Source organism: Mobula hypostoma, chromosome 22 (assembly GCF_963921235.1).
Source record: "Mobula hypostoma chromosome 22, sMobHyp1.1, whole genome shotgun sequence".
In the NCBI taxonomy this organism is placed as follows: domain Eukaryota; kingdom Metazoa; phylum Chordata; class Chondrichthyes; order Myliobatiformes; family Myliobatidae; genus Mobula; species Mobula hypostoma.
In genome coordinates this window covers 1,199,957-1,226,439 of record NC_086118.1, presented here as the reverse complement: position 1 = coordinate 1,226,439, position 26,483 = coordinate 1,199,957, and the positions used below count along the sequence as shown (strand labels likewise).

Genomic DNA, 26,483 nt, shown 5'->3' with positions numbered 1-26,483 from the left:
CTGAATGTGCGTAAGCTAAATCCACAGGGGGAGCGCACAAACTTTATCTGAATAAAATTGGAATTTCAAGGATTAAAATAAGATCTGTATTGTCTCAATCAGCCCTGTGGCCTTTGCAAGTTGCCTTGAATTAAGGTTTGATGAGCTTACTAATTAACAAGTCTAAAACTGGGACATTGGTCTTAATTTCTAGACGGACATTTTGGGAATGAAGGAAGGAATGCCGTTACACAGCATGGTAGAAGTAATGAACCCTTCCAAAAAGCACAAGACATGAAGGAGATATTAATTTTAAATCTGATTTTTTTCCTCTATTTGAAATGTGGAAAAAAAGGCAGTGTTAGCAGTGAGGAGGATGCTAAGAGGATGCAGGGTGACTTGGATAGGTTGGGTGAGTGGGCAAACTCATGGCAGATGCAATTTAATGTGGATAAATGTGAAGTTATCCACTTTGGTGGCAAAAATAGGAAAACAGATTATTATCTGAATGGTGGCCGATTAGGAAAAGGGGAGGTGCAACGAGACCTGGGTGTCATTATACACCAGTCATTGAAAGTGGGCATGCAGGTACAGCAGGCGGTGAAAAAGGCGAACGGTATGCTGGCATTTATAGCAAGAGGATTCGAGTACAGGAGTAGGGAGGTACTACTGCAGTTGTACAAGGCCTTGGTGAGACCACACCTGGAGTATTGTGTGCAGTTTTGGTCCCCTAATCTGAGGAAAGACATCTTTGCCATAGAGGGAGTACAAAGAAGGTTCACCAGATTGATTCCTGGGATGGCAGGTCTTTCATATGAAGAAAGACTGGATGAACTGGGCTTGTACTCGTTGGAATTTAGAAGATTGAGGGGGGATCTGATTGAAACGTATAAGATCCTAAAGGGATTGGACAGGCTAGATGCGGGAAGATTGTTCCCGATGTTGGGGAGGTCTAGAACGAGGGGTCACAGTTTGAGGATAGAGGGGAAGCCTTTTAGGACCGAGGTTAGGAAAAACTTCTTCACACAGAGAGTGGTGAATCTGTGGAATTCTCTGCCACAGCAAACTGTTGAGGCCAGTTCATTAGCTATGTTTAAAAGGAAGTTAGATATGGCCCTTGTGGCTACAGGGGTCAGGGGGTATGGAGGGAAGGCTGGGTTCTGAGTTGGATGATCAGCCATGATCATAATAAATGGCGGTGCAGGCTCGAAGGGCCGAATGGCCTACTCCTGCACCTGCACCTATTTTCTATGTTTCTATGTTTCTAAATGAATTTTGGTTACAGATGAATATTAAATAATGAAATAAGGCTTAGAGCTAAATAGTCTGTTGTGTTTTCCCAGTGCAATTACAGCCCAGCCTGAAATGACATCTTTAAATAGAAAGGTTTTCAGGAGAGATCAGTAGGAGGGAGCCAGGCATCCAGAAAACCCAGTAACTAAATGATGTTGGTAGGACTGTAATGAGTTGTTCTGTCTATCAGATGTCATGTGGAAGAAACACTATTTGAACTGTGCCTTTGTAAACATGGAGGTTAATTATTGCCAACTGAATGCCAGCCAGCTGTGACTTGGTTAGATACAGCTTTACAAAGGACTTGATGTTGCAGGATCTGATGATGGGCAGCGTATGGTTTAATTGAGAGTACCCTGTCACCAGAGGGTAGAAGAAGAGTAGGAGTTGGCATGCATTCAGCTGTGAGCTAACCATTTGTGTCATCTTTTGTACAGGAGCTGTTCATTTGGTTGTTGTGCTGAAGCTGCTTTGTCACCTCTGAAGAAGTGCAATGAGGAGATTTCGAAGACATGGGAATGAGTTGCATAGAGAACGTGTCAAGCAGGACCTGTTCCAGTTTAATAAGGTGAGTCAATCTGATGATTTCTCCAGAACATACCGATCTTGTTGAGTGTCAGTCATGGAATCAACTTTAACGAAACGGAATGCTGGAGGCGTTCAGCAGGTTAGACAGCAACAGTCGGGCATGAAATGAGGCACCGTTCTGGATGAGAAGGCAAATGTGCTAAGATGAGGAGGGAGAAGTGGAAAGGACAGAAGGGAAGTCTGTTTAAACTCAGATTAACGTTAAGGTAAGAATTAACAGTTGAAACAAAGGTCAAACACATCCTTAAGAGGGCAATTGCTGAACTTAATATAAAGTCTTGAAGTTGAGCATGTGCATGGAGAGCAAGAAGGAATCATTCCATCAGGACCTTTCCATTTTGTCTCCTCTTTATTCCTGCTGTTGTTTTCTGCCATTAAACAGTCCTTGATCTATGCCAGTACATTACACTGTGGAGTATGGTTTAATAATTTCTTGTGCAGCAGATTAAAAGCCTTCTGGAAGCCCAAATACACCACCTCCACTGGTTGCCCCTTTGTTTTGTTAATTATAAGATAACTAACAGACACATCAAACATTTAGTGTCACCATTTGTTCTACATAACCCTCCCCTCCCTCTGGTACTGAAAACTAGCTTTTAATTTTTCTTCTCCCTCTCCACCCCCCGCCCAGTTCTGACATTGGTCTAGGTTCTGAAACATTATTTCTGTTTCTCTTTCCACACCATCTTGTTTCCAGTTTATAGCTCAAGTGGGAATATTGGTGATTGTACAATGTACAAACCATTCATGATATTTCAGAAGCTGAAGCAGTCCATGTCTACACAAAGCAGGATTAAGTCCCAAATAATGTGTAACAGATGTCAGGTGATGATTAGCTCCAATAAATGTTCTTCCTACCTTTTGGCATTCAGCTGCACTGAATAAGTATTGCCAAGTACCCCAACCACCAAATCATCTTGGGGTGGTTATTGACTGGAAACTATCTGGCAACTCCGAAGCTCAAGTCAGGATTGTGATGGAATAATCTCCACTAGCTTGAATAAGTGGGGCTGCAGAAATTCAGGAACCAGAGCATAGTCCAGAACAAAAAGTCAGGGTTGAGTTTGTCATATGCACAATGAAAAACTTGCTTGCACCACGATCACGGTTACATAGCATCATATAAGTAGAAGTCACAAAGGCATAAATTAAAAATAACTTTTACTTAAGTATTACAAGAAAGGATACAACTAGAGCAAAAACACGATGTCCATTTTAGTGCAAAGTGATCAAAATTGTCATAGTGTTGCTAAATTTAAGAGATTTTAGAGTTATGCCAGTTGGTTCGAGATCCAAATAGTTGGAAGGAAATGGCTGTTCCTGAATGTGGTGATGTGGGACTTCAGGCTTCTGTATTGCCTGTCTGATTACAGCTGTGAGAAGATTGCCATCTTTAGATGTTGCCCCTGAGGCAGCACCTCCAATGATGGAGAGGGATGTGGTGCTGATGTATTTGGCAGAGTTCACTGTTCTTTTCAGCTTTTGTGTTCTTGAAAATTCAAATTGTTGTACTGGATGGATTGTGATGCTAATCACGATGTTTTTAACATCTTTGTTTGTTGAAGTGTTCAGTGACAAATTGAACCTCCTTAGCTCCCTAAGAGAGTAAAGTTACTGACACATTCTTTGTGATTGTACCTATTTAACCATTCTATCTAATCAAGTTGCAGTTATCACTATCCTCATGCTTGGCTCATTTCTAAAAACAGTGGATTCTGTTAATTGGTCCATCTTTTAATTGGGGCAGTTGCTTATTTGAGACAACTCTTGAGGATCAAAAAAAAATTGAGAAAATAACTAGGATTCTCTTTGTTCATTTGGGACACTATGCCACTTAATTGGGATAGGAGACTGTAGCCAAACAGTTTCTAACTAATGTCAGTCACATACACTAGTGTGGCCATTAGACACTATAGTGCTTAGAGCAAAGAACAGTTTTAAAATTGCACCAGTTGGGTGTGCTTGTTTTATGTTATCCATTTTGGCCAACGGATGCAGATTTTTTTAAAGTGCTTTTTGTTTTTTTTTTATTTTGCCCTTTTTTTTTAAGAAGTGTCATGGAGCGTTTACCAATGTGTGGATGATTTAGTCTATATTTAATTTTGGATGAGTTGTGATATGGAGCTACAGTGGAAATCAAGAAAAATTCTTCTGATTATTGACAATTGTACAGCACACCCTAGTGAAGGTGCTGACTTTGTTCATTTGCAGTCAATCATAAGAACACCACAACATATACTGGATGAATTCCTCCATTAATAACTATTAGGATCTAATACAGTTTTGTAGAGTACTGTAGTAGTGGTGGTATTCTAAATTGTTATGTATATCATTTAAATACATAATTTGTTTCTCAGTTATATGGTTTTCTTAATACATTTTTAAGTACTTCAGTGAAGCATTGACTAATTGAGATAGCTGTTTAATTAGGCCAAAAATGAACTGGTCCCAATGTGTCCTAACTAACTAGTATCCACTGTATATGGATAACAAAACATGAACACTGTATTCTTTGACATCCATTTCTAAATCGCTAATGCATGTCAAAAAAAAAAACAAATCTAGTGATAGTTCCTGAGGAGCATCATTATTGATCATATCAAGAGTTTTCAAGAAGATTATTTACAATCACCCTGCTATCTGCCTTTGTATTATATCTGTTGTGATATTTGCCTCTGTATTCCATGGGCCCAATTTGTTGTTTATCCTGGTGTGTGTGTGTGTGTTCTGAAAATGCATGTAGGGCAGCACAGTTAGCATATGCTATTGCGTTTCAGCAACCCAGGTATGTACATTCTCCCTGTGACTGTGTAGTTTTCCTCTGGGTGCTCTGGTTTCCTCCCACATTCCAGAGATATACAGGTAGTGGGTTAAATGGTCACAATGATGTAATTGGATGGTGCAAGCTCATCGGGCCAGAAGGCCTGTTACTGTGCTGTCTTTAAATCAAAATGGATGTGAACTGCTGCCACAATTTATTGTTCAGCCTCCTGTTATTTCATTTATTACTGCAAAGGTAAAAGTACCCTGATGGGAGATGTATACAGGCCGCTTAATTGTAGCCAGGGTCTGGGGTACAAACTACAGCAAGAGGTAGAAAGTATATGTAAGAGACAGTCTTAAGGTGGGAACTTCAGTATGCAGGTGGACTGGGAAGATCAGGTTCGTGCTGGATCGCAAGAAAAGGAATTTGTAGAATACCTATGCGATGGCTTTCCAGAGAAGCTTGGGGCAAGTATACTAAAGAAAAGTAAATTCTGAATTTGGTGTTGTGCACTGAAAAAGATCTGGTTAGGGATCTTAAGGTAAAGGAACCCTCAGGAAACAATGATCATAATGATGGAAATTGCCTTGCAGTTTGAGGTTGAGAAGCTAAAATCCAGATGTGTTTGTATTCGGTTAAGTAGCGTAACTACAGCTGCACGAGACCAGAGTTGATTGGAAGAGGACCCTAACCAAGATGACAGAGTAACAACGGCAAGACTTTCTGGGAGTAATTTGGAGGACACAGGATAATTTAATGCCAAAGAAATGGCAGCATCCTAAAGGGAGGATGAGGTAACCATAGCTGACAAGGGAAGCCAAAAACGGCATACGGGCAATATTGCAAAAACTATTGGGAAGCTTTCAAAAACCAACAAAGTAACTAAAAAGCAATAAGTGGAGGGGAAATGGAATATGAATGCAAGCTAGCTAATAATATATGAATATGCCAAAAATTTCCTCAAGTTAAAATTGTTATCTAACCGTACATGTATAGAACCGAAAGAACCTTTCCTCTGGACCATGGTGCACCTACAAAACATATATCACACACAGCATATTAAATATTATCACAAGCAAGTGTTACGTACCCCGTAACTGGGTTGCCAAACCAGCAGAAATGGATCACTCAGTTGGAGTCTGGAGTACTAGAACTAAGAAAGTTTTATTAAAGAAACAAGCAACACAGTAATCGAAAGGATAATAAATGCAACAATTCAACAATGATAACCACACATGTGCACAGAATTAAGATAACAGCATCAATCAAGCTCTATCGTTGTCTAGGGGTAAATGACCAACTTCAAAATGACTCAAAGTTCAGTCCAGCTTGTAGTTCAGTTCGCAGTAATCGTTGCCATGGCGATGGACAAGGTGGGGGAAGAGAGACAGAATAGGAACAACTGATCATTCAGAACACTGCTTCACTCACAGACCAGCGGGATGGCTCACAAACAGCATTTGGGCGGGTCCTTGGTGATGTCACCTGAGGTCACCGACTGTGACCCCTCCTCCAGATGCGGTCGATCCTCTGCAGTGAACCCGGCACCCAGGCAAGGGCGGACACACACCGGGTTCCCGCTGATCGTACCTTTCCACCCTGTGCGTTGTCCGGTACTTCTCACCCACTCGTGAGAAGCGTACCGCTTCCAGGGTCTCGTTACCTCGGGTGGCGTGTGTCTGTCTTAGCGAACCTGTCCCTTTTTATCCCGCTGCTGGGGTATCGCCTGTCCATCACTTCAAACAGTTCAGGGTTCAAAGGGGGAGCCGCTCCAGACAGCTCCCTCTCCCACGTCCCTCCATTACACATCTCCAGACGCTGCTCCATTGTTCCTTATCTCTCCTTCCCCTGAGGGCAGGTGGCAGACCAACTGCTGATGCCACTGATGCTAGCCCAGGCCAGCAAACATCTTAATTTTATGTGTATTCTCGTAACACAAGTTAATAAATATAATTCCAAATGCATGTAGCGTGCAGCACAGGTAAGTAGCTCGCTATCATGGAGATGAGACCTCAGTGGTGATGGGGTATTCTTCAGTCTCACAGCCTGAGGGAAGAAGCTGTTACCCAGTCTGGCAATCCTTGTCTTGATGCTCCTGTACCACCTTCCTGATGACAGTGGGTCAAAGAGATTGTGGAATGGGTTATAGGGAAACCCAGCAACACTTCAGGCCTTTGGCAAACTGCCTTGCAGCTTCTGTGTCATACAATTGCAGCCCCCGCCCCCCCCCCCGGCCACCCTCAGGATCGCTCGGCTCGCTGTCGTCAAGGGAAACAGCCTCAGCCCCGCCAAACTGGGTAATTAGTTTGTGTGGATGCTGTGTGAGGTACCCCACCCCGCCCAAATAACAGACAATACACCAGATACGATTAAATGATTTACAGTTTATAGATATTACTGGAACTATATAATAGAGAATAAAATATAAAAGAAAAATAAAAGGCGCCACACTTATCAAAGTTCAATCTCTTCATGCACAAAACCACTGGAGCTCAAGGACCTTCTTCTTCACCCTGCAACCCCCTCGGACCACCTGGACCGGCCGCCTGGGACCAACAACGGTGGTCGACCAGACGCTCCACACGAGTCCGTCTCCGTCTCCTCGCCGAACGCCCTCCTCGGGGTCCGACCCCGTTAGCGGACATCACAGCACATCGTCCATCCTCTGTCTCGCTCTCCCGCCTTCTGCCCCAAAACCCCGCGCATATGGTATCTTCAAATAAACCAAAAACGTAACAACTATCCCAATTGGTTAATAACGTTTTTCTTATCACACTCTAAACCAAAACAAACTGCTAGTGCAAACTTTCTCAGTGTTTAACACAACAAAACCGGATTCCCCAGATTAACATAACAAAGACGCCATTTTAATTAGCCTCTGCAGTAAGATAAAAGTCGAAGCCCCCTACACAATGATGCCACCAGACAGGACACACTTGATGGTAGGTACTCTTGTGGAAGGCTATTAGAATAGGGATCGGGGGCCTTGTGCGCCTCAATCTCCTCAGAAAGTGTAGATGCTGTTGTGCTGCCTGGACTCATGAGATGTTGTGGGTCCAGGTTAGATGGTCTGTTATGCACACATCAAGGAACTTGGTGTTCTTTATTTTCTTCGTGGCAGAGCAATTGATGTGCGATGGAGAGTGGCCTTCCTGAAATCAACATTCATCTCTTTTGTCCACGTTGAGATTTAGACTTGTGAAATGGTGTCAGAACAACAACCCATCTACCTCCTCTCCTTGGGCCAGCTCTTCATTGTTGTTAGAGCCCAACCACCATTATATACCACAGTGGCTGTAAACAGCACTGGGGCCCCACAAGGGACTGTATTGGCTCCCTTCCTGTTTACCCTGTATACCTCAGACTTCAGATACAATACTGGGTCATGTCATCTGCAGAAATTCTCTGACTCAGCAATAGATGGGTGCATAAAGGGAGGACAGGAGGACAAATGCAGGCCCTGGTGGAGGACCTTGTCTTACTAATGTTGAGCTGGAGATTATTCAGCTTGCACCATTTGACAAAGCAGATGGTGATGGACTTCAGGAAGACTAAGATTGCATTGCTCACTGTTACTTTTGATAGTGTGATGTGGTGAGGACCTACAGTACCTGAGGATGCACCTGGATGACAGACTTAAATGGAGCACCAACACAGCTTGTGTACAAGAAGGGCTAAGTACAAGTCGAGTCACTCTGCTTCCTGAGGAGACTGAGGTCCTTTGGAGAATGCAGGCCTCTCCTTCACGTTTTACCAGTCTGTTGACGTCAGTACAATCTTCTATGCGGAGTGTGTGCTGGAACAATGGCATCAACGCGGGTGATGTCAACAGGCTCAGTAAACTGATTAGAAAGGCTAGGTCTGTAACAGGAGTCAAACTGGGCACACTGGAAGCTGTGGTAGAACAAAGGACCCTACGGAAAATCCTGGCAATTCTGGACAAATGTTTTTCGCCCTCTACATGTCACCTTGGCTGAACAGAGGAGCACTATTAGTAATGGACTAAGACAACTGTACTCTCCAAAGAGCATATATGAGGTAATTCTTACCCTCGGCCATTAGGCTCTCTAATGAGTCAACCTGTAGCCAGTGAAGTGATGACCCCCTCCTGTTAGACTGTGGTAACTTGTTTTTTATTCTTTCTACTTCTCTCCTGATATTTGTATCTGTGCACTTGTAATACTATTGTGACACTGTAATTTCCTTTGGGGTCAATAAAGTATCTATCTATCTAGTATCATCAGCGAACCGGTTTGAGTGGTAGGTAAAATGCAAATGGTCCAAGGAAGTTGGAAGGTGGGATTTTACGCGATCCATTACGAGCACTCAAAGCACTTCATGATTGTTGAGTACAGTGTCTCTAGGCTGTAATCGTTTAGACCACGTACTGTCGCTTGCTCAGGCACTGAAATAATGTTGCTGCTTTGAAGTCTGCAGGGACAGTGGACTGTTGCAAAGAGATATTAAAGATGTCTGTTTAGACCTCTGTTAGCTGGGCCGCACAATCTCTCAGCACCTGACCAAGTATGTTGTCCAACCCTGTAGCTTTGCGTGGGTTTACCCTGGCTAAGATCCTCTTCAGCTTGGCTGTGGCCAGACAGGATGCCTGTTCCTCGGAGAGAGGGAGCTTTCCCTGATGTCACATTCATTGTGTCAAATTGTGCATAGATGGCATTCAAGCCTATCAGGAAGGGAGACATCACTGTCGTTGACGCCCAGGGTGGGCTTGTAACCTTCTATGGTTTGTAAACCTTGCCACATGTTTGTTTTTTTATTATTGATTTAAAAAGAGCATATATACAAATGAGGAGAATTATCTCAAATATATATATCAATAACAATAGATAAAGAAGGTGAAATAAACATTATCAAAATCATGCATAGCATTAATCTGATATAGAGTGTATAATAAGGAAAAAGATAGTTAATTCTCCTCTTATCCATTCATGGAAAAAAGACTTTTTGAAATTTTTATGTGGGGAAAAAAAAACCCACTGTTCTATGCAAACAAAAACAAAAAAAGAAAAAAAGGAACTGGGGAGTCCATCCTGAGAGTAAAACCAAGAAAAGAAAGACTTTCTAATCAAATTTAAAACTTCAGAAAAATAACTGGAAGAGAGTCAGTACAAAAATCAATAAATCAAATCATATGAAAATATTGAATAAAAGGTCGCCAGATTTCTTCAAATTTAAAGGATATATCAAATGTCTGACCTATTTTCTCCAAACTTAAACAGGACATGATGGAGGAAAGCCAATAAAAAAACAGGTGGATTAGGATCCTTCCATTTAAGTAAAATGGCTCTCCTAGCCAATGAAGTTGAAAAGGCTATCATCTGCTGAGCGGAAACAGGAATATATCCTGCTTCCAATGGAATAATCCCAAAATTTGGTTGTAAGTCCAGATCCAAGACTTTTGATAAAGTTTTAAAGACATCTTTCCAAAAATTATCCACCTTTATGCAAGACCAAAACATATAAGTTAAAGTGGCCACCTCAATATTACATCTATCGCAAATAGGATTGATATTGGGAAAAATCCGGGCTAATTTATCCTTTGACGTGTGTGCCTGATGCACGACCTTGAACTGTATCAAGGAATGATGGGCACAAATAGATGAAGTATTTATCAAATGAAAAATTTTGCTTCATTGATTATCTGAAAGTAACTCTTGAAATTCCAATTCCCAAGCACCTTTAATCTTATCATTAGATATCATTCGTAAATTCAATAACCATTTATAAATTGTAGCTATCAATTGGTTTCATTTTTGCAGATTTTTTGAGTTAAATAATTTTGTTCTTTCTAGTAAAATCCGCCTTAACTATTTTTAAACCATCAATTTTAGATGAGACCTTTTTAATTTGGAAAACCAAAGGAATAATAACTTTTTCAGATTTGTTTATAGGGGATTGTTTAATGCCTCTCACTGAGCAGATAAATATGATTTATCTAATGCACACTTTTTTAGATATTTACAAATTAGGAATTTTTTAACGTATTTTGCTTCCAAATTACCCCTCTGCTTATCCACCTAATATGATGAGATACCCTTTTTCAGGTTAAACCACTTGCCACATGTTCTTGGTATCACAAAGATGCCTGTGAATTTTCTGTGAGTACTATCGCTTTGCCTTCCTGATGGCACGTGAGAGCGCGGCTCTTGCTGACCTTGGAGATGTCCTGTCTCCCAATCATCCCAACCCTTAAGCAGTGCACGAACCTCTGCAGTCTTGTTCTATGTAGCTACCACCCTCTGTGTGGAAAAAACTTGCCTCTTGGGTCATCATTAAATTTTTTCCTCTTGCCTTAAGCCTAAGCCCCCTGATGCAGATTGTAAGGAGTTGCATGATTTTTCACATGGTGCCAGTAAGGAGGAGCATGTTTTCAGATCGGGATAGTGTGAAGGCAGTGCTGTTCATGTGGCTGTCGCCCTCCACCTTAAGCAGTGACACTGTGGGTTTGTGCCGCATCATTCGAGCATTGATAGGTTACTGCAGTGCCTCTGGGTGTTGAGAAAGTGAGGAGGTATCATTTAAGTGTTTGATTCTGAATGTTGTCGAGTTTGTTCATTGGTTTTAGAGCTGTACTCGTCCAGGCATATGCTGTATTCCATTGCATACTGAAAGGCTGTAAAGAGTTGGAAGGCAAATTGCTTCTTGTTTGAAACAGGCCAATCATTGCCCACATAGAGGATGACCTTTGGGCACGTCCATATTAATCCAGTCTTCCAGCACTTGGCCTATAGACCTTTTGCCTAAGCGATTGGAGTTCCCGTCTAGATACTTAAATGCTGTCACTGATCCTCCTTCCAGCACATTCTCGTGCAGTGTGTTCCTGCAGGCAGGGTGGCTTGCTATAAACTGTTTAGTAGGTTGATGCAACTGAACACTCACACGAGTTTTTCCATGTAGTATATTCAAAGTAAATATATATGTTACTATATGCAACCCTGAGGTTCATTTTCTTGTGGGCATACTCAAATCTATAGAATAATTATAATAGAATTAATGAGGATCGCTCAACTAGGGCGTACAACCAGAGTGCAGAATTCAACAAACTGTGCAAGTACAAAAATATAAATAAGCAATAAATATTGAGAGCATGAGATGAAGAGTCCCTGACAGAGAGTCCATTTATTGTGGGAACATTTCAACGATGGAACAAGTGAAATTGAGTGAAGTTATCCTCTTTGGTTGAGGAACAGTAACTGTTCCTGAACCTGGTGGTGTGAATCCTGAGGCTCCTGTACCACCTTCCTGATGGCAGCAGCAAGAAGAAAACATGTCCTGGGAGGTGTAGGTCCCTCATGTTGGATGCTTCTTTCATGTAGATGTGCTCAATGGTTGGGAGGGTTTTGCCCATGATGGGGTAGCCATTTTCACTACTTTTTGTAGGAGTTTCTGTTCGTGAGCATTGGTGTTTCCATAACAGGCTGTGATGTAGCCAATCAATATACCCTCCACTCCACACCTATAGAAGTTTTTAAATGTCCTTTAGAAGACTTCATCTCTCTGCAGTTGCTTGATTATAGTGATAGATTTCATTGAGCAAGTTCACTGATTTCCACTTAAACTTGTATATTGTGCCTGAAGCAATAAAACTAAGCTCTTGTCTTCAACCTCAAATGGCTTGCAGGATGAGTGCATTCTACCTTTTAGTTGAAATGTACTTTAATCTGTTTGGTCTTGATCACCATGATTTTGGAATGAATTCTTAACCTAACTATTGTAGCATTCAAAATCTTTTTTAAAAAAAAATACAAGACTGCCCAAATTATAGCATTTTGTATATTAAGGCAAAAAAAAACTTGAAGAATTTAACATATTGCTACAAGGGCTAGATAATGCTATCTAATTTTTAAGAAATACTCCTATTTGCTATTTGATTTAAAAGGCCAAGCAAGGAAAACTAGGAGTTGACTTCTGCTGGCTAGTGGAGAACTATCTGTGAATGCATAGGGTTAAAGTAGTAGCTAAATTGAATGAGCAGAATTAGGCCGTTTGGCTCATAGTCTGCTCCACCATTCCATCATGGCTGCTTTATTGTTCCTCAACCCGATTCTCCTGCCTACTCCATGTAACCTCTTGACACACTTACTAATCAAGAACCTAACAAACTGCTTTAAATTTACCCAATTACTTGGCCTCCACAGCCATCTGTGGTAATGAATTTCACAGATTCACTACCCTCTGGCTAAAAAATATCCTCCTCATCCATGTTTAAAAGGAATGTTGTTCTGTTCTGAGGCTGTGCCCTCTGGTCTGAGGCCACCCACGAGAGGAAACATGCTCTCCATATCCACTTTATCTAGGCCTTTCAATATTTGATAGGTTTCAATAAAATCCCCCTCATTCTTCTAAACTCCAGAGAGTACAAGCCCAGAGGCATCAAACACTCCTCAAACATTAGCCCTTTCATTTCTGGGATTATTCTCGTGCACCGTTGGACCCTATCCAATGCCAGCACATTCTTTCTTAGATATATCTCCCCTCTGTGAAACGGGGACACCTCTTTTTCCCTTATTAGGGAGAGAGAGCCTGTGGTAAGTTGAATTACTGGGTGAGCGAGTAGTCTTTGGGGTACTGCAAGTCTGTGTCTTTATGATGCTTTGCTGCACGCTTGAGTGCTCGGTGGGGGGGGTGCCAATACTTTGGTGGGCAAGCGGGGATCGTAACTTTGCTGCTTATGCATGGGTGGGGGGTCTTTGGGGTTCTAACATTTAACTTTCATTCTTTGGGGCACTCCTCTGTTTTCATGGATGGTTGCGAAGAAAAAATTTCAGTATGTATATTGTATACATTTCTCTGACACTAAATGTACCTTTTGAACCTTTGAAAACTGCTCATAATACTCCAAATGCTATCTGACCAGTGACTTGTAAAGCCTCAGCATTAGCCTAGTCCTCTTGAAATGAATACAAACATTGCATTTGCCTTCCTCACCACAGACTCGACCTTCAAGTTAACCTTTAGGGAATACTGCGCAATGATTCCCAAGTGTCTTTGCATCTCTGATTTACTGATTTGTCTGTCTATTTAGAAAATAATTTTTGGCTTTTATTCTTTCTACCAAACTGCATGACCATACAGTCACCTACTCTGTATTCCATCTGCCACTTCTTTGCCCATTCTCCTAATTTAAGTCCTTATGCAGACTCCCTGTTTCCTCACCACTATGTACTCCTCCACCTATCTTTGTATCGTCCATAGACTTGGCCACAAAACCTATCAATTCCATCATCCAAGTGACAAAAAGCTACACTGACCCTTGTGGAACACTGCTAGTTACTGGCAGCCAACCAGAAAATGCCCTTTATTCCTACTCTTTGCCACCTGCTAGTCAGCCAATCTTCTATCCATTGCTAGTATCTTTCATGTAGCATCGTGGTTTCTTCAAAGTTCAAAGTAAATTTATTATCAAAGTATGCATACTAGATACAACCTTGAGATTCAACTTCTTACAAGTAGCAAAACAAAGAAACACAATATGAAAAAAGCCTCACACAGCAAAGACCAACATCCTATGTGCAAATAAAGAACAAATGGTGTGTTTTTTTTTTAAAACAATAAATAATACAGAGCATGAACCACAGAATCTCTGAAAGTGAGTCCACAGACATGGAGCCATTTTGGTGCTGAGGCAAATGAAGCTGGTGCAGGAGCCTGACTGCTGTAGGGCAATAATTCCCAAACCTGGCGGCATGGACCTGAGACTCCTACACCAGGTGCCTGATGGTTGTAGTGAGAAGAGTGGAGGACAGATCAAACCCAGGCAGAGGGGATAGGCTCAAGTGGCTGACATGGAGAAGTGAACTGAACCCCAATTTGACCTCAACATCTTAATCTTGTTAAACTAGCTGGGGGCTTAACTTGGCTAAACATTGATTTGTCTTTCAGTCCAGCTCAAAGTTTTCCCCAGCAATGGTTGCCGTAATGACAACTGTACCTGCATTCTTGAGAGTCCAGTTTGCCTAATCCTTCAGGAGACTGCAAGAACACCAATTGTTCAGACGATTCAAAAGCACCTCACAATGGAAAATACTTTATACTTTATTGTCGCCAAACAATTGGTACTAGAACATACAATTATCACAGCGATATTTGATTCTGCACTTCACACTCCCTGGATTACAAATATTAAATATTAAAGATATTAAAATTAGTTAAAATTAGTAAATATTAAAAATTTAAATTATTAATCATAAATAGAAAATAGAAAACTGGGAAGTAAGGTAGTGCAAAAAAACCCGAGAGGCAGGTCCGGATATTTGGAGAGTACGGCCCAGATCTGGGTCAGGATCCATTCAGCAGTCTTATCATAGTTGGAAAGAAGCTGTTTCCAAGTCTTCAAGCTTCTGAACCTTCTCTCGGAGGGAGGAGGGACGAAAAGTGTTGGCTGGGTGGGTCGTGTCCTTGATTATCCTGGCAGCACTGCTCCGACAGCGTGCGGAGTAAAGTGAGTCCATGGATAGAAGATTGGTTTGTGTGATGTGCTGCGCCATGTTCACGATCTTCTGCAGCTTCTTTCGGTCTTGGACAGGACAACTTCCATACCAGGTTGTGATGCACCCTAGAAGAATGCTTTCTACGGTGCATCTATAAAAATTAGTGAGGGTTTTAGGGGACAGGCCAAACTTCTTTAGTTTTCTCAGGAAATAAAGGCACTGGTGAGCCTTCTTGGCAGTGAACTCTGTTTGGTTGGACCAAGTCAGGTCATTTGTGATATTGACCCCGAGGAACTTAAAGCCTTTGACCTGTTCCACTTGCGCACCACCGATGCAAATTGGGTCGTGCAGTCCGCTACTCCTTCTGAAGTCAACAACCAATTCCTTCGTCTTGCTGACGTTGAGGGATAGGTTATTGTTTTTGCACCATACCACCAGGTTCTTAATTTCCTCTCTGTACTCAAACCCATCATTACCCGAGATACGGCCTACAATTGTTGTGTCATCAGCAACTTATAAATTGAGTTTGATGGAAACTTGGCTACACAATCATGGGTGTACAGCCTTGTGGGGCACTGGTGCTCAGGTGATTGTAGAGGAGAGCTTGTCCCCTATTTTTACAGCCTGGGTCCTGTCTGTGAGGAAGTTGAAGATCCAGCTGCAGATCTGAGTGCTAAGGCCCAGGTTCCGGAGCTTAGGAATCAGTTTATTTGGAATGATGGTATTAAAGGCAGAGCTGTAGTCAATGAAAAGGAGCCTTACGTATGCGTCTTTATTCTCCAGGTGTTCTAAGGAGGAATGTAGGGCCAGAGAGATGGCATCTGCCGTTGATCTGTTGCTCTGGTAGGCAAATTGCAAAGCATCGAGGTTGACTGGTAGGCTGTGGTTGATGTGTGCCATAACCAATCTCTCGAAGCACTTCATAGCAATTGATGTCAGAGCCACAGGTCGATAGTCATTCAGGCATGTCACCTTGCTCTTCTTCGGCACCGGGATTATCGTTGCCTTCTTAAAACTCGAGGGGATCTTAGAAAGCGAGGAGCAGTTGAAGATGTCAGCAAACACTCCAGCTAGCTCGCTTGCACAGGCCCGGAGAACCCGCCCTGGGACGCCATCTGGGCCCGTCGCCTTCCTTGGATTTATCTTCAAGAAGACCCGTCTAACGTCCTCGGTGACGATGAATCTCGATGCTACTGGGTCCAGTTCACCCAAAGGGAGCGGGATGCACCTCTTCTGTTCGAATCTTGTGTAGAATACGTTAAGTTCATTAGGAAGAGAAGCGCCACAGTTATTGATATTCCCAGCCTTTTCTTTGCGCCCAGTGATCTCATTTAGATCCTGCCATAGTCTACTGGCATCCCTTTGGTTAGCCTGGGCTTCCAACTTGGCTCGATATTGCCTCTTGGCCCCCTTAATGGTTTTCTGGAGTTCATGCCTGGATTCTGTGTAGCGACTGGTATCCCAGGACCTAAAAGCTGCAGCTCTAGCCTTTAAAAGGGACTTGACCTCATAATTCATCCAAGGTTTCTGGTTAGGGAATACCCGGATCGTCTTGCGAGACGCACAGTCCTCTGTGCATTTCCAAATAAAGTCCATGACAGCTGAGGCATACTCATCGAGGTTAGCTGCCGAGTCCTTGAATACTAACCAGTCCACCGATTCAAAGCAGTCACGGAGCACCTCATCCGTTTCCTCCATCTAACACGACACTACTTTTGACACCGTGACCTCCCTCTTCAGTTTCTGTTTGTAAGCCAGGAGGAGTACGGCCTGATGGTCCGATTTTCCGAAGTGAGGTCGTGGGATGGAACTGTAGGCATCCTTGACTGCTGTGTAGCAGTGGTCAAGTATATTCGGGCCTCTAGTGGGGCTGGAGACATGTTGGTATAACTCTGGCAGCGCCTTTCTGGGGTTGGCCAGGTTAAAGTCCCCGGCTGCAATGAGCAAAGCCTCCGGATACCTGGTCTCAAGTTCACTGATGTTGGCATACAATATGTTCGAGCACACTCCACGTCTGCCTGGGGGGAATGTAGACTGCTGTCAGTATGACCGAGGTGAATTCCCGTGGCAGATAGTAGGGACGACACTTCACCGACAGGTGTTCCAGGTCTGGGCTGCTGGAGTTTGTCCGAGCACCACCCATTGTTGATCAGTAGGCAGACACCACATCCCCTCGTCTTGCCCGAAGACGCCGTGTGGTCCATCCGATGGATCGAAAATCCCTCCGGTCAGATGGCACAGTCGGGGGTGGCAGGGGAGAGCCAGGTCTCGGTGAAACAGAATACACAGCAGTTCTGCATCTCCCTGCAGTAGGTGAGTCTCCCTTTAAGATCATCCACCTTGTTCTCTATGGCTTGCACGTTAGCTAGTAGGATGGTGGGCATAGGGACCCTGAAGCCCCTCAGCTCTTTTCCCACGCTTCCTCAGTAAGAAGTGCATCTTTCCAGGTCTCCATCGATGCAGTGTGTTGTTGTCAGCTCTTTGAGGTTGGTGGACACGTCCCGAGGGAATCGATCGGTGGGTCGTGTCTTCTTGCGCTCTGGGTCGAGTAACGGGGGAGGCTCCGCTGCCACTTCCAGCTGCCGAGGGCCCGGGCTGTCAATTTGGTTGGGCCCCAAAGCCGACACTTAATCCCGGATGGCCGGGCTCCCGGCTGAAACAAGCCCTTAAGCCGAGTCACAGTTGCAGAGGCCTCCGCTCCAGTCGAGCCTCAGGCTCGATTTCCGAGGTCAGCGGCGGAGGCTTCATTTCCGGCAACTGTGGATGGCCACCGACGGAGCTTTACAGTGGTCGCTCCGGGGAAGCGTCTGGGGCACCTTAAGGTCTCTGCCGTCACTTCCGTGTGGTCGTCTGCTCCGGAGAGGTGCTGGTCGGAATTAGAGTGTATTGCAGTGATCATAATCCAGATGAAGTTTTTACTTATTTATGTATATACTGTGTGGAATAGACCCTTCTGGTCCTTCCAGCCACGCAGCCCAGTAATCCTTTGATTTAATCCAAGCCTAATCAAGGAACAATTTACAATGACCAATTAACCTTCCAATCGGTATGTCTTTAGATTGTGGGAGAAAACTCACGCGGTCATGGGAGAACGTTCAAACTCCTTATATGCAGCAGTGGGAATTTTGCCCCGGTTGCCTGTACTGTAGAGCATTGTGCTAACCACTACACTACAGTGTCGCCTAATGGAATAGCTAGTAGTTTTGTGAGCTGCCCACAAAACTTCACTGTATATCGCCAGTGCCATTTTGGGAATCTTACTTGTTTTGTAGCCTCATGTGCAGCACCTTGTCAAAAGCCTTCTAAAAATCCAAGTAAACAACATCCACTAATTCCCCTTTGTCTATCGATTTGCTAGCAAGATTTCCGCTTAGAGAAGTGAAGAGGTTCTGATGAAGGATCTTGGCCCAAAATGTTGACTGTTTGTTCATCTTCAGAGATGCTGCCCGACTTGCTGAGTTCCTCCGGCATTTTCTATGTTGCTCTAGATTTCCAGCATCTCTAGAATTTCTTGTATTAAAGATAATATGGTGGAATTCTTTATTAAGATGGAGAGTGACATAGTTCAGAAACAAAGGTTCTGAACTTAAAGAAGGGTAACTTTGAAGGTATGAGACGTGAATTAGCTAAGATAGACTGACAAATGACACTTAAAGGATTGACGGTGGATATGCAATGGCAAGCATTTAAAGATCGCATGGATGAACTACAACAATTGTTCATCCCAGTTTGGCAAAAGAATAAATCAAGGAAGGTAGTGCACCCGTGGCTGACAAGGGAAATTAGGAATAGTATCAATTCCAAAGAAGAAGCATACAAATTAGCCAGAAAAAGTGGCTCACTTGAGGACTGGGAGAAATTCAGAGTCCAGCAGAGGAGGACAAAGGGCTTAATTAGGAAGGGGAAAAGAGATTATGAGAGAAAACTGGCAGGGAACATAAAAACTGACTGTAAGAGCTTTTATAGATATGTGAAAAGAAAAAGATTGGTTAAGACAAATGTAGGTCCCCTACAGACAGAAACAGGTGAGTTGATTATGGGGAGCAAGGACATGGCAGACCAATTGAATAACTACTTTGGTTCTGTCTTCACTAAGGAGGACATAAATAATCTTCCGAAAATAGTAGGGGACAGAGGGTCCAGTGAGATGGAGGAACTGAGGGAAATACATGTTAGTAGGGAAGTGGTGTTAGGTAAATTGAAGGGATTAAAGGCAGATAAATCCCCAGGGCCAGATGGTCTACATCCCAGAGTGCTTAAGGAAGTAGTCCAAGAAATAGTGGATGCATTGGTGATAATTTTTCAAAACTCTTTAGATTCTGGACTTGTTCCTGAGGATTGGAGGGTGGCTATTGTAACCCCACTTTTTAAAAAAGGAGGGAGAGAGAAACCAGGGAACTATAGACCAGTTAGCCTGACATCGGTGGTGGGGAAAATGCTAGAGTCAGTTATCAAAGATGTGATAACAGCACATTTGGAAAGCGGTGAAATCATCTGACAAAGTCAGCATGGATTTGTGAAAGGAAAATCATGTCTGACGAATCTCATAGAATTTTTTGAGGATGTAACTAGTAAAGTGGATGGGGAGAACCAGTGGATGTGGTATATTTGGATTTTCAGAAGGCTTTTGACAAGGTCCCACACAGGAGATTAGTGTGCAAACTTAAAGCACACGGTATTGGGGGTAAGGTTATTGATGTAGATAGAGAATTGGTTGGCAGACAGGAAGCCAGGAGTGGGAATAAACGGGACCTTTTCAGAATGGCAGGCAGTGACTAGTGGGGTACCGCAAGGCTCAGTGCTGGGACCCCAGTTGTTTACAATATTTATTAATGACTTGGATGAGGGAATTAAATGCAGCATCTCCAAGTTTGTGGATGACACGAAGCTGGGCAGCAGTGTTAGCTGTGAAGAGGATGCTAAGAGGATGCAGGGTGACTTGGATAGGTTGGGTGAGTGGGCAAATTCGTGGCAGATGCAATTTAATGTGGATAAATGTGAGGTTATCCACTTTGGTGGCAAAAACAGGAAAACAGATTATCTGAATGGTGGCCGATTAGGAAAAGGGGAGGTGCAACGAGGCCTGGGTGTCATTATACACCAGTCATTAAAAGTGGGCATGCAGGTACAGCAGGCGGTGAAAAAGGCGAATGGTATGCTGGCATTTATAGCGAGAGGATTCGAGTACAGGAGCAGGGAGGTACTACTGCAGTTGTACAAGGCCTTGGTGAGACCACACCTGGAGTATTGTGTGCAGTTTTGGTCCCCTAATCTGAGGAAAGACATCCTTGCCATAGAGGGAGTACAAAGAAGGTTCACCAGATTGATTCCTGGGATGGCAGGACTTTCATATGATGAAAGACTGGATGGACTAGGCTTATACTCTCTGGAATTTAGAAGATTGAGGGGGGATCTTATTGAAACGTATAAAATTCTAAAGGGCTTGGACAGGCTAGATGTAGGAAGATTGTTCCCGATGTTGGGGAAGTCCAGAATGAGGGGTCACAGTTTGAGGATAAAGGGGAAGCCTTTTAGGACCGAGATGAGGAAAAACTTCTTCACACAGAGAGTGGTGAATCTGTGGAATTCTCTGCCACAGGAAACAGTTGAGGCCAGTTCATTGGCTATATTTAAGAGGGAGTTAGATATGGCCCTTGTGGCTGAAGGGATCAGGGGTATGGAGGGAAGGCAGGTGCAGGGTTCTGAGTTGGATGATCAGCCATGATCATACTGAATGGTGGTACAGACTCGAAGGGCCGAATGGCCTACTCCTGCACCTATTTTCTATGTTTCTATATGGTCTACATGAATTTCTGTGAAGTCTCTCAGGTTCCATGTATTAGGCTGCACAGTAAGGGTTGACTGCATGGAATTTAAGGAGAGCTGGCTAATTGGATACACATTTAGCTTGATGGTAGAAAGTGGAGGGTGAAGATGGAAGGTTATTTTGTGGGCTAGAAACCCATGACTCGTAGTGTGTCTCAGGTCAGTGCTGGGTCCATTATATTTTGTCATCTATATCAATGGTTTGGATAAGAATGTGCAGGGCACAGTTAGTAAATTTGCAACTGATGCTGAAATAGGTGGTATAGTGGACAGTGAAGAAAGTTATTGTTAACAACAGGATTTGGTCAACTGGTTAAGTGGGCTGAGCAATGGCAAATGGAGTTTAATTTGTACAAGTACAGGGAAAGTCAAATCTAAGTAGGACTTTTCACAGCAGATGGCAGGGCATCTACAGAGGAACACTAGTACAAGTACGTCATTGAAAGTGGAGTCATAGGTAGATAGTGGTAAAAGCAGCTTTTGCCAGACTGGCTGCCTTTAAGTCGGGGCGTTTGAGTAGGAAAGCTGGAGGTCATGATGCGGTTGTACAGGACACTGGTGAGGTCTCACTTGGATTACTATGTTCAGTTTTGGTTGTCCTGCTATAGAGAAGATGTAAGTCTTTTCTGCAGTCCTTCCAGTTTAATAACAAGGACTTCATGGACCAAATTATGAGGAGACGTTGGAGAGGCTAGGGCTTTATTCCTCAGACTGACTAAGAGTGAGAGGTGATCTAGTAGAGGAGTATAAAATCATGAGGGCATAGGGTGAATGCACTGTCTTTTCGTTGGTAGTAATGTGGAAGTAGGTTTGAGGATTCATTGAGTGGAACAGATGACACGGATTGCAAGTGAACATGTTATTTATTTGTAGACACAGTGAAACACTAAACTGGACTTTAAGGTAAACAAGTGCTCATCTAAGCTGCACAAAACTACGATACTAAACATTCAGTAACCCTTTTAACTCGATGAATACTCCAATAAATTTCCCAAGTTATAAAACTAAGCATGTTATGAATGAGTACTTCACTAAGTAAATGCAGGGGGCCTGTCTACATCGGAAACATTCTTTCCCAATGGTCCTTCAGCACTGGTCGCGAATTCAGCCTGAAGTGCACCCTGGAGTTGAAGGAAAGAGAATGAGTCTCTCGCATGTTTTATTCTTGTACCCTGAGATGCCTGAAACCAGAAACTGGCACCATGGCACACAAGGCAACTAATGGGAAAGAGCTGCTGCATCTTTCGAATGGGACACTTGATGATTAACGTGGCAAAAGTGGCATTTAACCGACAAATAAGCCAACCCCTTACATGGCATTTCACCCCTCAAAAGACTCGACGCCATGAACATTTCAGCTCTCATGCTAGTAAAATGTCCGCAGACACCCTCATTAAACTACAGGTACAACACAAAAGTACAATGCCCATTATTATAAGCCCTGTAGTCACCCCCCTCCCAGTAAGCTGCAGTTGTCCACCAGCTTCCTAGCACCACAAAAGCCCAACTTCCTCCTGGAGTGTAATAGTCCTGGAACTGCCCCCCCCCCCCACTTTCTTAATCTTATCCAACTGTCTAATGTGATCAATTACAGTAGATGAGTGATGTTCTTCATCTCATCAGCATGATAGGTGCAGCATTCTTGATCAATAACAGCACAGGTGCCACCTTTCTCTGCAAGCAGGTAACCTAAGGCCATCCAACTCTGTAAGGTACCCATTCAAATAACTAATATTTCAGCCAATACCCAGGTCAATGCTTCCTCCGTATGCTTGAGAGCTATGGCTGTCTCGTTAGCCTGCATCTCTATTGTAGAGGCCATGCATATAATATCTCGGGATAGCTTGGCTGTACCATACATGAGAAAGGCTATCATCCAAAACCTCCGTGATAGCCCTATTCCGGGGGTCCCCAACCTTTTTCGCACTGCGGACCAGTTTCATGCCGGCAATATTCTTGCGGACTGGCCGACTGGGGGGGGGGGGTAGGGTTGTCAACGGACAAGAGTAGCAGTCAAATACGCTGGGTTTACCCCAAGAAAGACTACAATGACTATGAAGCCTTGCACGGGCACCAGTGCGCATGCGTGATTTGGCATGCGTGTACGATTTCTTTCTACAAATTGTTTTTGGCGATTCTGTTTTGGGGGGGGGGGGTGCGCGGTGTTAATCACGACCAGAATATCGGTGATAAGTGGCTAATACACTCAATTTCGTTTCTAAAGGGGATTATCTAACGAATTTAATATTAAACACACAGCGCATATTTTCCTCGCATGAATACAGTGATAAGTCAATTATCAGAGGAGGACAGGGGAGCTTGAAGTAAGTGTTGAACGAACTTCCAGTAGAAGTGGTAGAGGCAGGTTCGATATTATCATTCAGAGAAAAACTGGACAGATATATGGACAGGAAAGTAATGGAGGGTTATGGGCTGAATGCAGGTCGGTGGGACTAGGTGAGAGTAGCGTTCGGCACGGACTAGAAGGGCAGAGATGGCCTGTTTCCGTGCTGTAATTGTTATATGGTTATATAAGTCAATAGCATCATAACATTTTCAGTAACGTTTGGATATTAAACACGCAGCACATGTTTTTCCCGTATGAACATATAAAATGATTGCAACACACCAATATCGCTGAATCAGTGGGAGCCCTGGGCTTGTTTTCCTGCAACAACACGGTCCTATCGAAGGGTGATGAGAGACAGCAATACTCGAAGGGGGTTCCTTATGTCCAATCTATTCCGCCGTTTAGTTTTCGTTGCATTCATTGCAGAGATATGTTGGAAATAGAAGCAACGTTTTAAGTGCTTTCGTGGCTATCTCAGGATTTTTAGCCTTGACTTTGATCCAGAATGCCGGCAGAGATATTATGTCAAACATACTTTCCAGCCCGTCGTCATTTGCAAGCTCGAGGAGTTGATCTCCTTCCCGTGCTGAAACTGATGACGCGCGGGTAATAACCTCGCGTGTGTTCAAGCTCAACAAGGCGTGACAGGGAATGAGGGAAGGTGCAGCTGACTCATATCACCAAATCGTATAGCTTCCTCGCGGCCCGGTAGCGCATGCTTTGTGGCCCGGTACCGGTCCGCGGTCCGGTGGTTGGGGACCGCTGCCCTATTCCTATGCCGACCAACATAGACAGGGTGCTCATCTGAGGCACTGTATGTATAGCACTACATATCCCAGATAGCTAAGTCATCCCACCCCATGGGGAACCATGGGTAGGCCCAGAAGCCGCATATCCCCTAACTGCCATTGGGTGCCCACTTTCACAGCACCATTCGGCATAGGCGCAGTCATCCTAGGATACCGTTCCCACTGGTTGGTTGTACCTGTGCTCATCATATCACACCAACCTTCCTTTCCCTTCCTGTCAGGTGGAGAAATCACTTTCAGACTAGGAACCTGTGAGTTACACAAATCGTGTGTAGGGGAATACCAGCTCTTAAAGCACTTACTCCACTGGAAGTTATTAAGGCTCATACTTTTTCCATAATATGGAGCAAGGTTGGCTGGAAAAGACTACTCTCTCCTGGCTTCCCCCAAAACAGAATGCCAAAACCCAAGAAGCTGGACTCTTTTCCCCAAAAGTCTTTCTCTTTGTCATTGAAAGGGATTGATATTAATGCCATTCCTTCCACAGTGTGGTTAGGAGTCCTCCTACAACTCAAGCAGTCCGACACATTGGTACTGTTTGCATATTCACGCGCCATCCACAGGAACGCGTTACAGGACCACCCACCACAGATTGGCATCATCACTACTGCTGCCAGCATCCACCACTTTGCCATTCTGTAATGCAGGGAAACACACACACACTCTCTCTTGGTTGATCACTGGGAATTCAGACATGTCATTCCTAGTTTCCTGGTAACACTACCCACTGCCTGTTCCCCATCTGCGCGTCACAATCTCCCCCCGCCCCAATGAGCCCTGTGGTTGCTGCACCCAAACCCGCCTGGTCTCGCTGGCAGGGAGTTCCGGTGATCCGCCACTTGCTGCAGCATACCCAGTCTCCCCTGAGGGGTGCAGGTAGGGGTCAGTAGCTTTATTTGTTGTTTCAACAACCCACTCATACAATCGATTAGACCCGCTGTCTGTGGGGAATATGGGATGTGAAACAGCCGTGAAATACTGGATTCTGTGGCCCAATTCTGGACCTTAGCTCCTGTAAAATGTGAGCCATTGTCTGACTGAATCTCCTAGGGGATCCTATACATGGATGACAAGTGGTGTAACCCTTTAATTGTGTTTTCCTGGCCACGTGCACATGGCTCCACCACCAGGACTTCAGAATACGTGTCCACCATTGTCAACACATACCTTTTTTTATTTTGTCGTGACAACGCCCAGTGTTATCTATCTGATCGGCTCCTGTACGCCTCTGAGTGTCCTGAGGGGCCCACCGGACATGCCCTGGTTTAACATGTTGGCAAGTCCAGCAGTTTGTGGCTGCTGTTTTGGCCGCCTCATAAGTTAACATCACCCCTTAAACCTCTGCCCATTTTCTTGTCTCGTCCACTGAAGGATCTAGTGATTTTCTTTTTGATCACCAGGTGCTTTTAGGACTCCAAGAATGAGTGAGAACTTACGGCTTTACAACCTTTTATTTTAAAGTTTTAAACAAAGGAACAGATACAGGAAGTACATGAACTAAGATGGCAATTTTTGCAAACACCTTTGCATTTGTACGGAGAAAAGGCACGTTCCTGAGATAAGCAAAGGTTCTATTAAAATCACAGTCACAGTACATGTGTCATGTGCTAACAGTTGGCCAATGAAAAATAAGGTGATAAATCGTTATGTGACTGCTATACAACTTTGCCACCAGTAGGCAGAGACAAACACCACACCGTGAAAATAAGAGTTGTTTAAAAATATGATTTGTGTTAGTAAAAACTACCAATTCCAACAACCCCCAAGTGCCCGCTTTTCTGGTATGCGCAGACCGCCAATCAACTGCGCCCTCCTCAGAGTATACGTGGCCATCTTGGTCTCTGCTACTCTATCCACAACAGCGCTATGTATGGTCTCCTCAGTGTCCTGAGAAGTGTAGGCATTTACATAGTAGACTGTAATCTGGTATGCCTCTCTCCAGATACGTTCCCAATAGGGGTACCCCTAAAGTGTCAAGGAGGGGTAGTACCTCTGGTGGGGGAACATGTCGCGTCCTTTTCAGGGCGGTTGGTCCACCTTTGGTCCCCACCTGGCACTCAGCTCTCACCTGTGGCTCCCCGTAGCTGTTTGCATGCGGCAGCAGCCACTCCCCGGGCAACGGCTTCGACAAGCCGGCTAAACCAGGTGAGGGTAGCCGACGGGTCTCAAACCCTCGGTGAGATAGGGAGTTGTCTATCCCAGCATGTGAAGACAGACTCCGGCGGATTGAGTGGACGAGACCAATGGAAGGTCCAACAGTCAAGAAAGCGGTCTCTGCAAACGTTGTGGAACGTGTAGAGCAGTACAAGACACAGAAGACGTCCTGGTCATCCACTGCGCCTAGTCCCATCTCCAGCCGTCTTGACTCTGTCTTGCCACTGGATCCAGATGAGAATTGGGAAGAGAGAGTGAGGCTGACGCTGCGC

General features: G+C 44.0%; 2 protein-coding genes across 8 annotated transcripts in view; one reads left to right on the top strand and one right to left on the bottom strand.

The window, feature by feature from the left end:
- The window catches only part of llgl2 (LLGL scribble cell polarity complex component 2), a 202,139-nt gene that overhangs the window by 80,073 nt on the left and 95,583 nt on the right, over positions 1-26,483 (top strand). For all 6 annotated transcript variants that reach the window (XM_063030849.1, XM_063030852.1, XM_063030851.1 and 3 more), the window contains one exon: positions 1,710-1,840. In XM_063030849.1, the coding sequence (XP_062886919.1) occupies positions 1,766-1,840 (75 nt within the window). In that variant the 5' untranslated portion in view covers positions 1,710-1,765. The remainder of the gene's footprint in view (positions 1-1,709; positions 1,841-26,483) is intronic.
- LOC134336569 (uncharacterized) overlaps positions 1-26,483 on the bottom strand; it is a 147,195-nt gene that overhangs the window by 65,406 nt on the left and 55,306 nt on the right. The gene's annotated exons all lie outside the window — the stretch shown is intronic.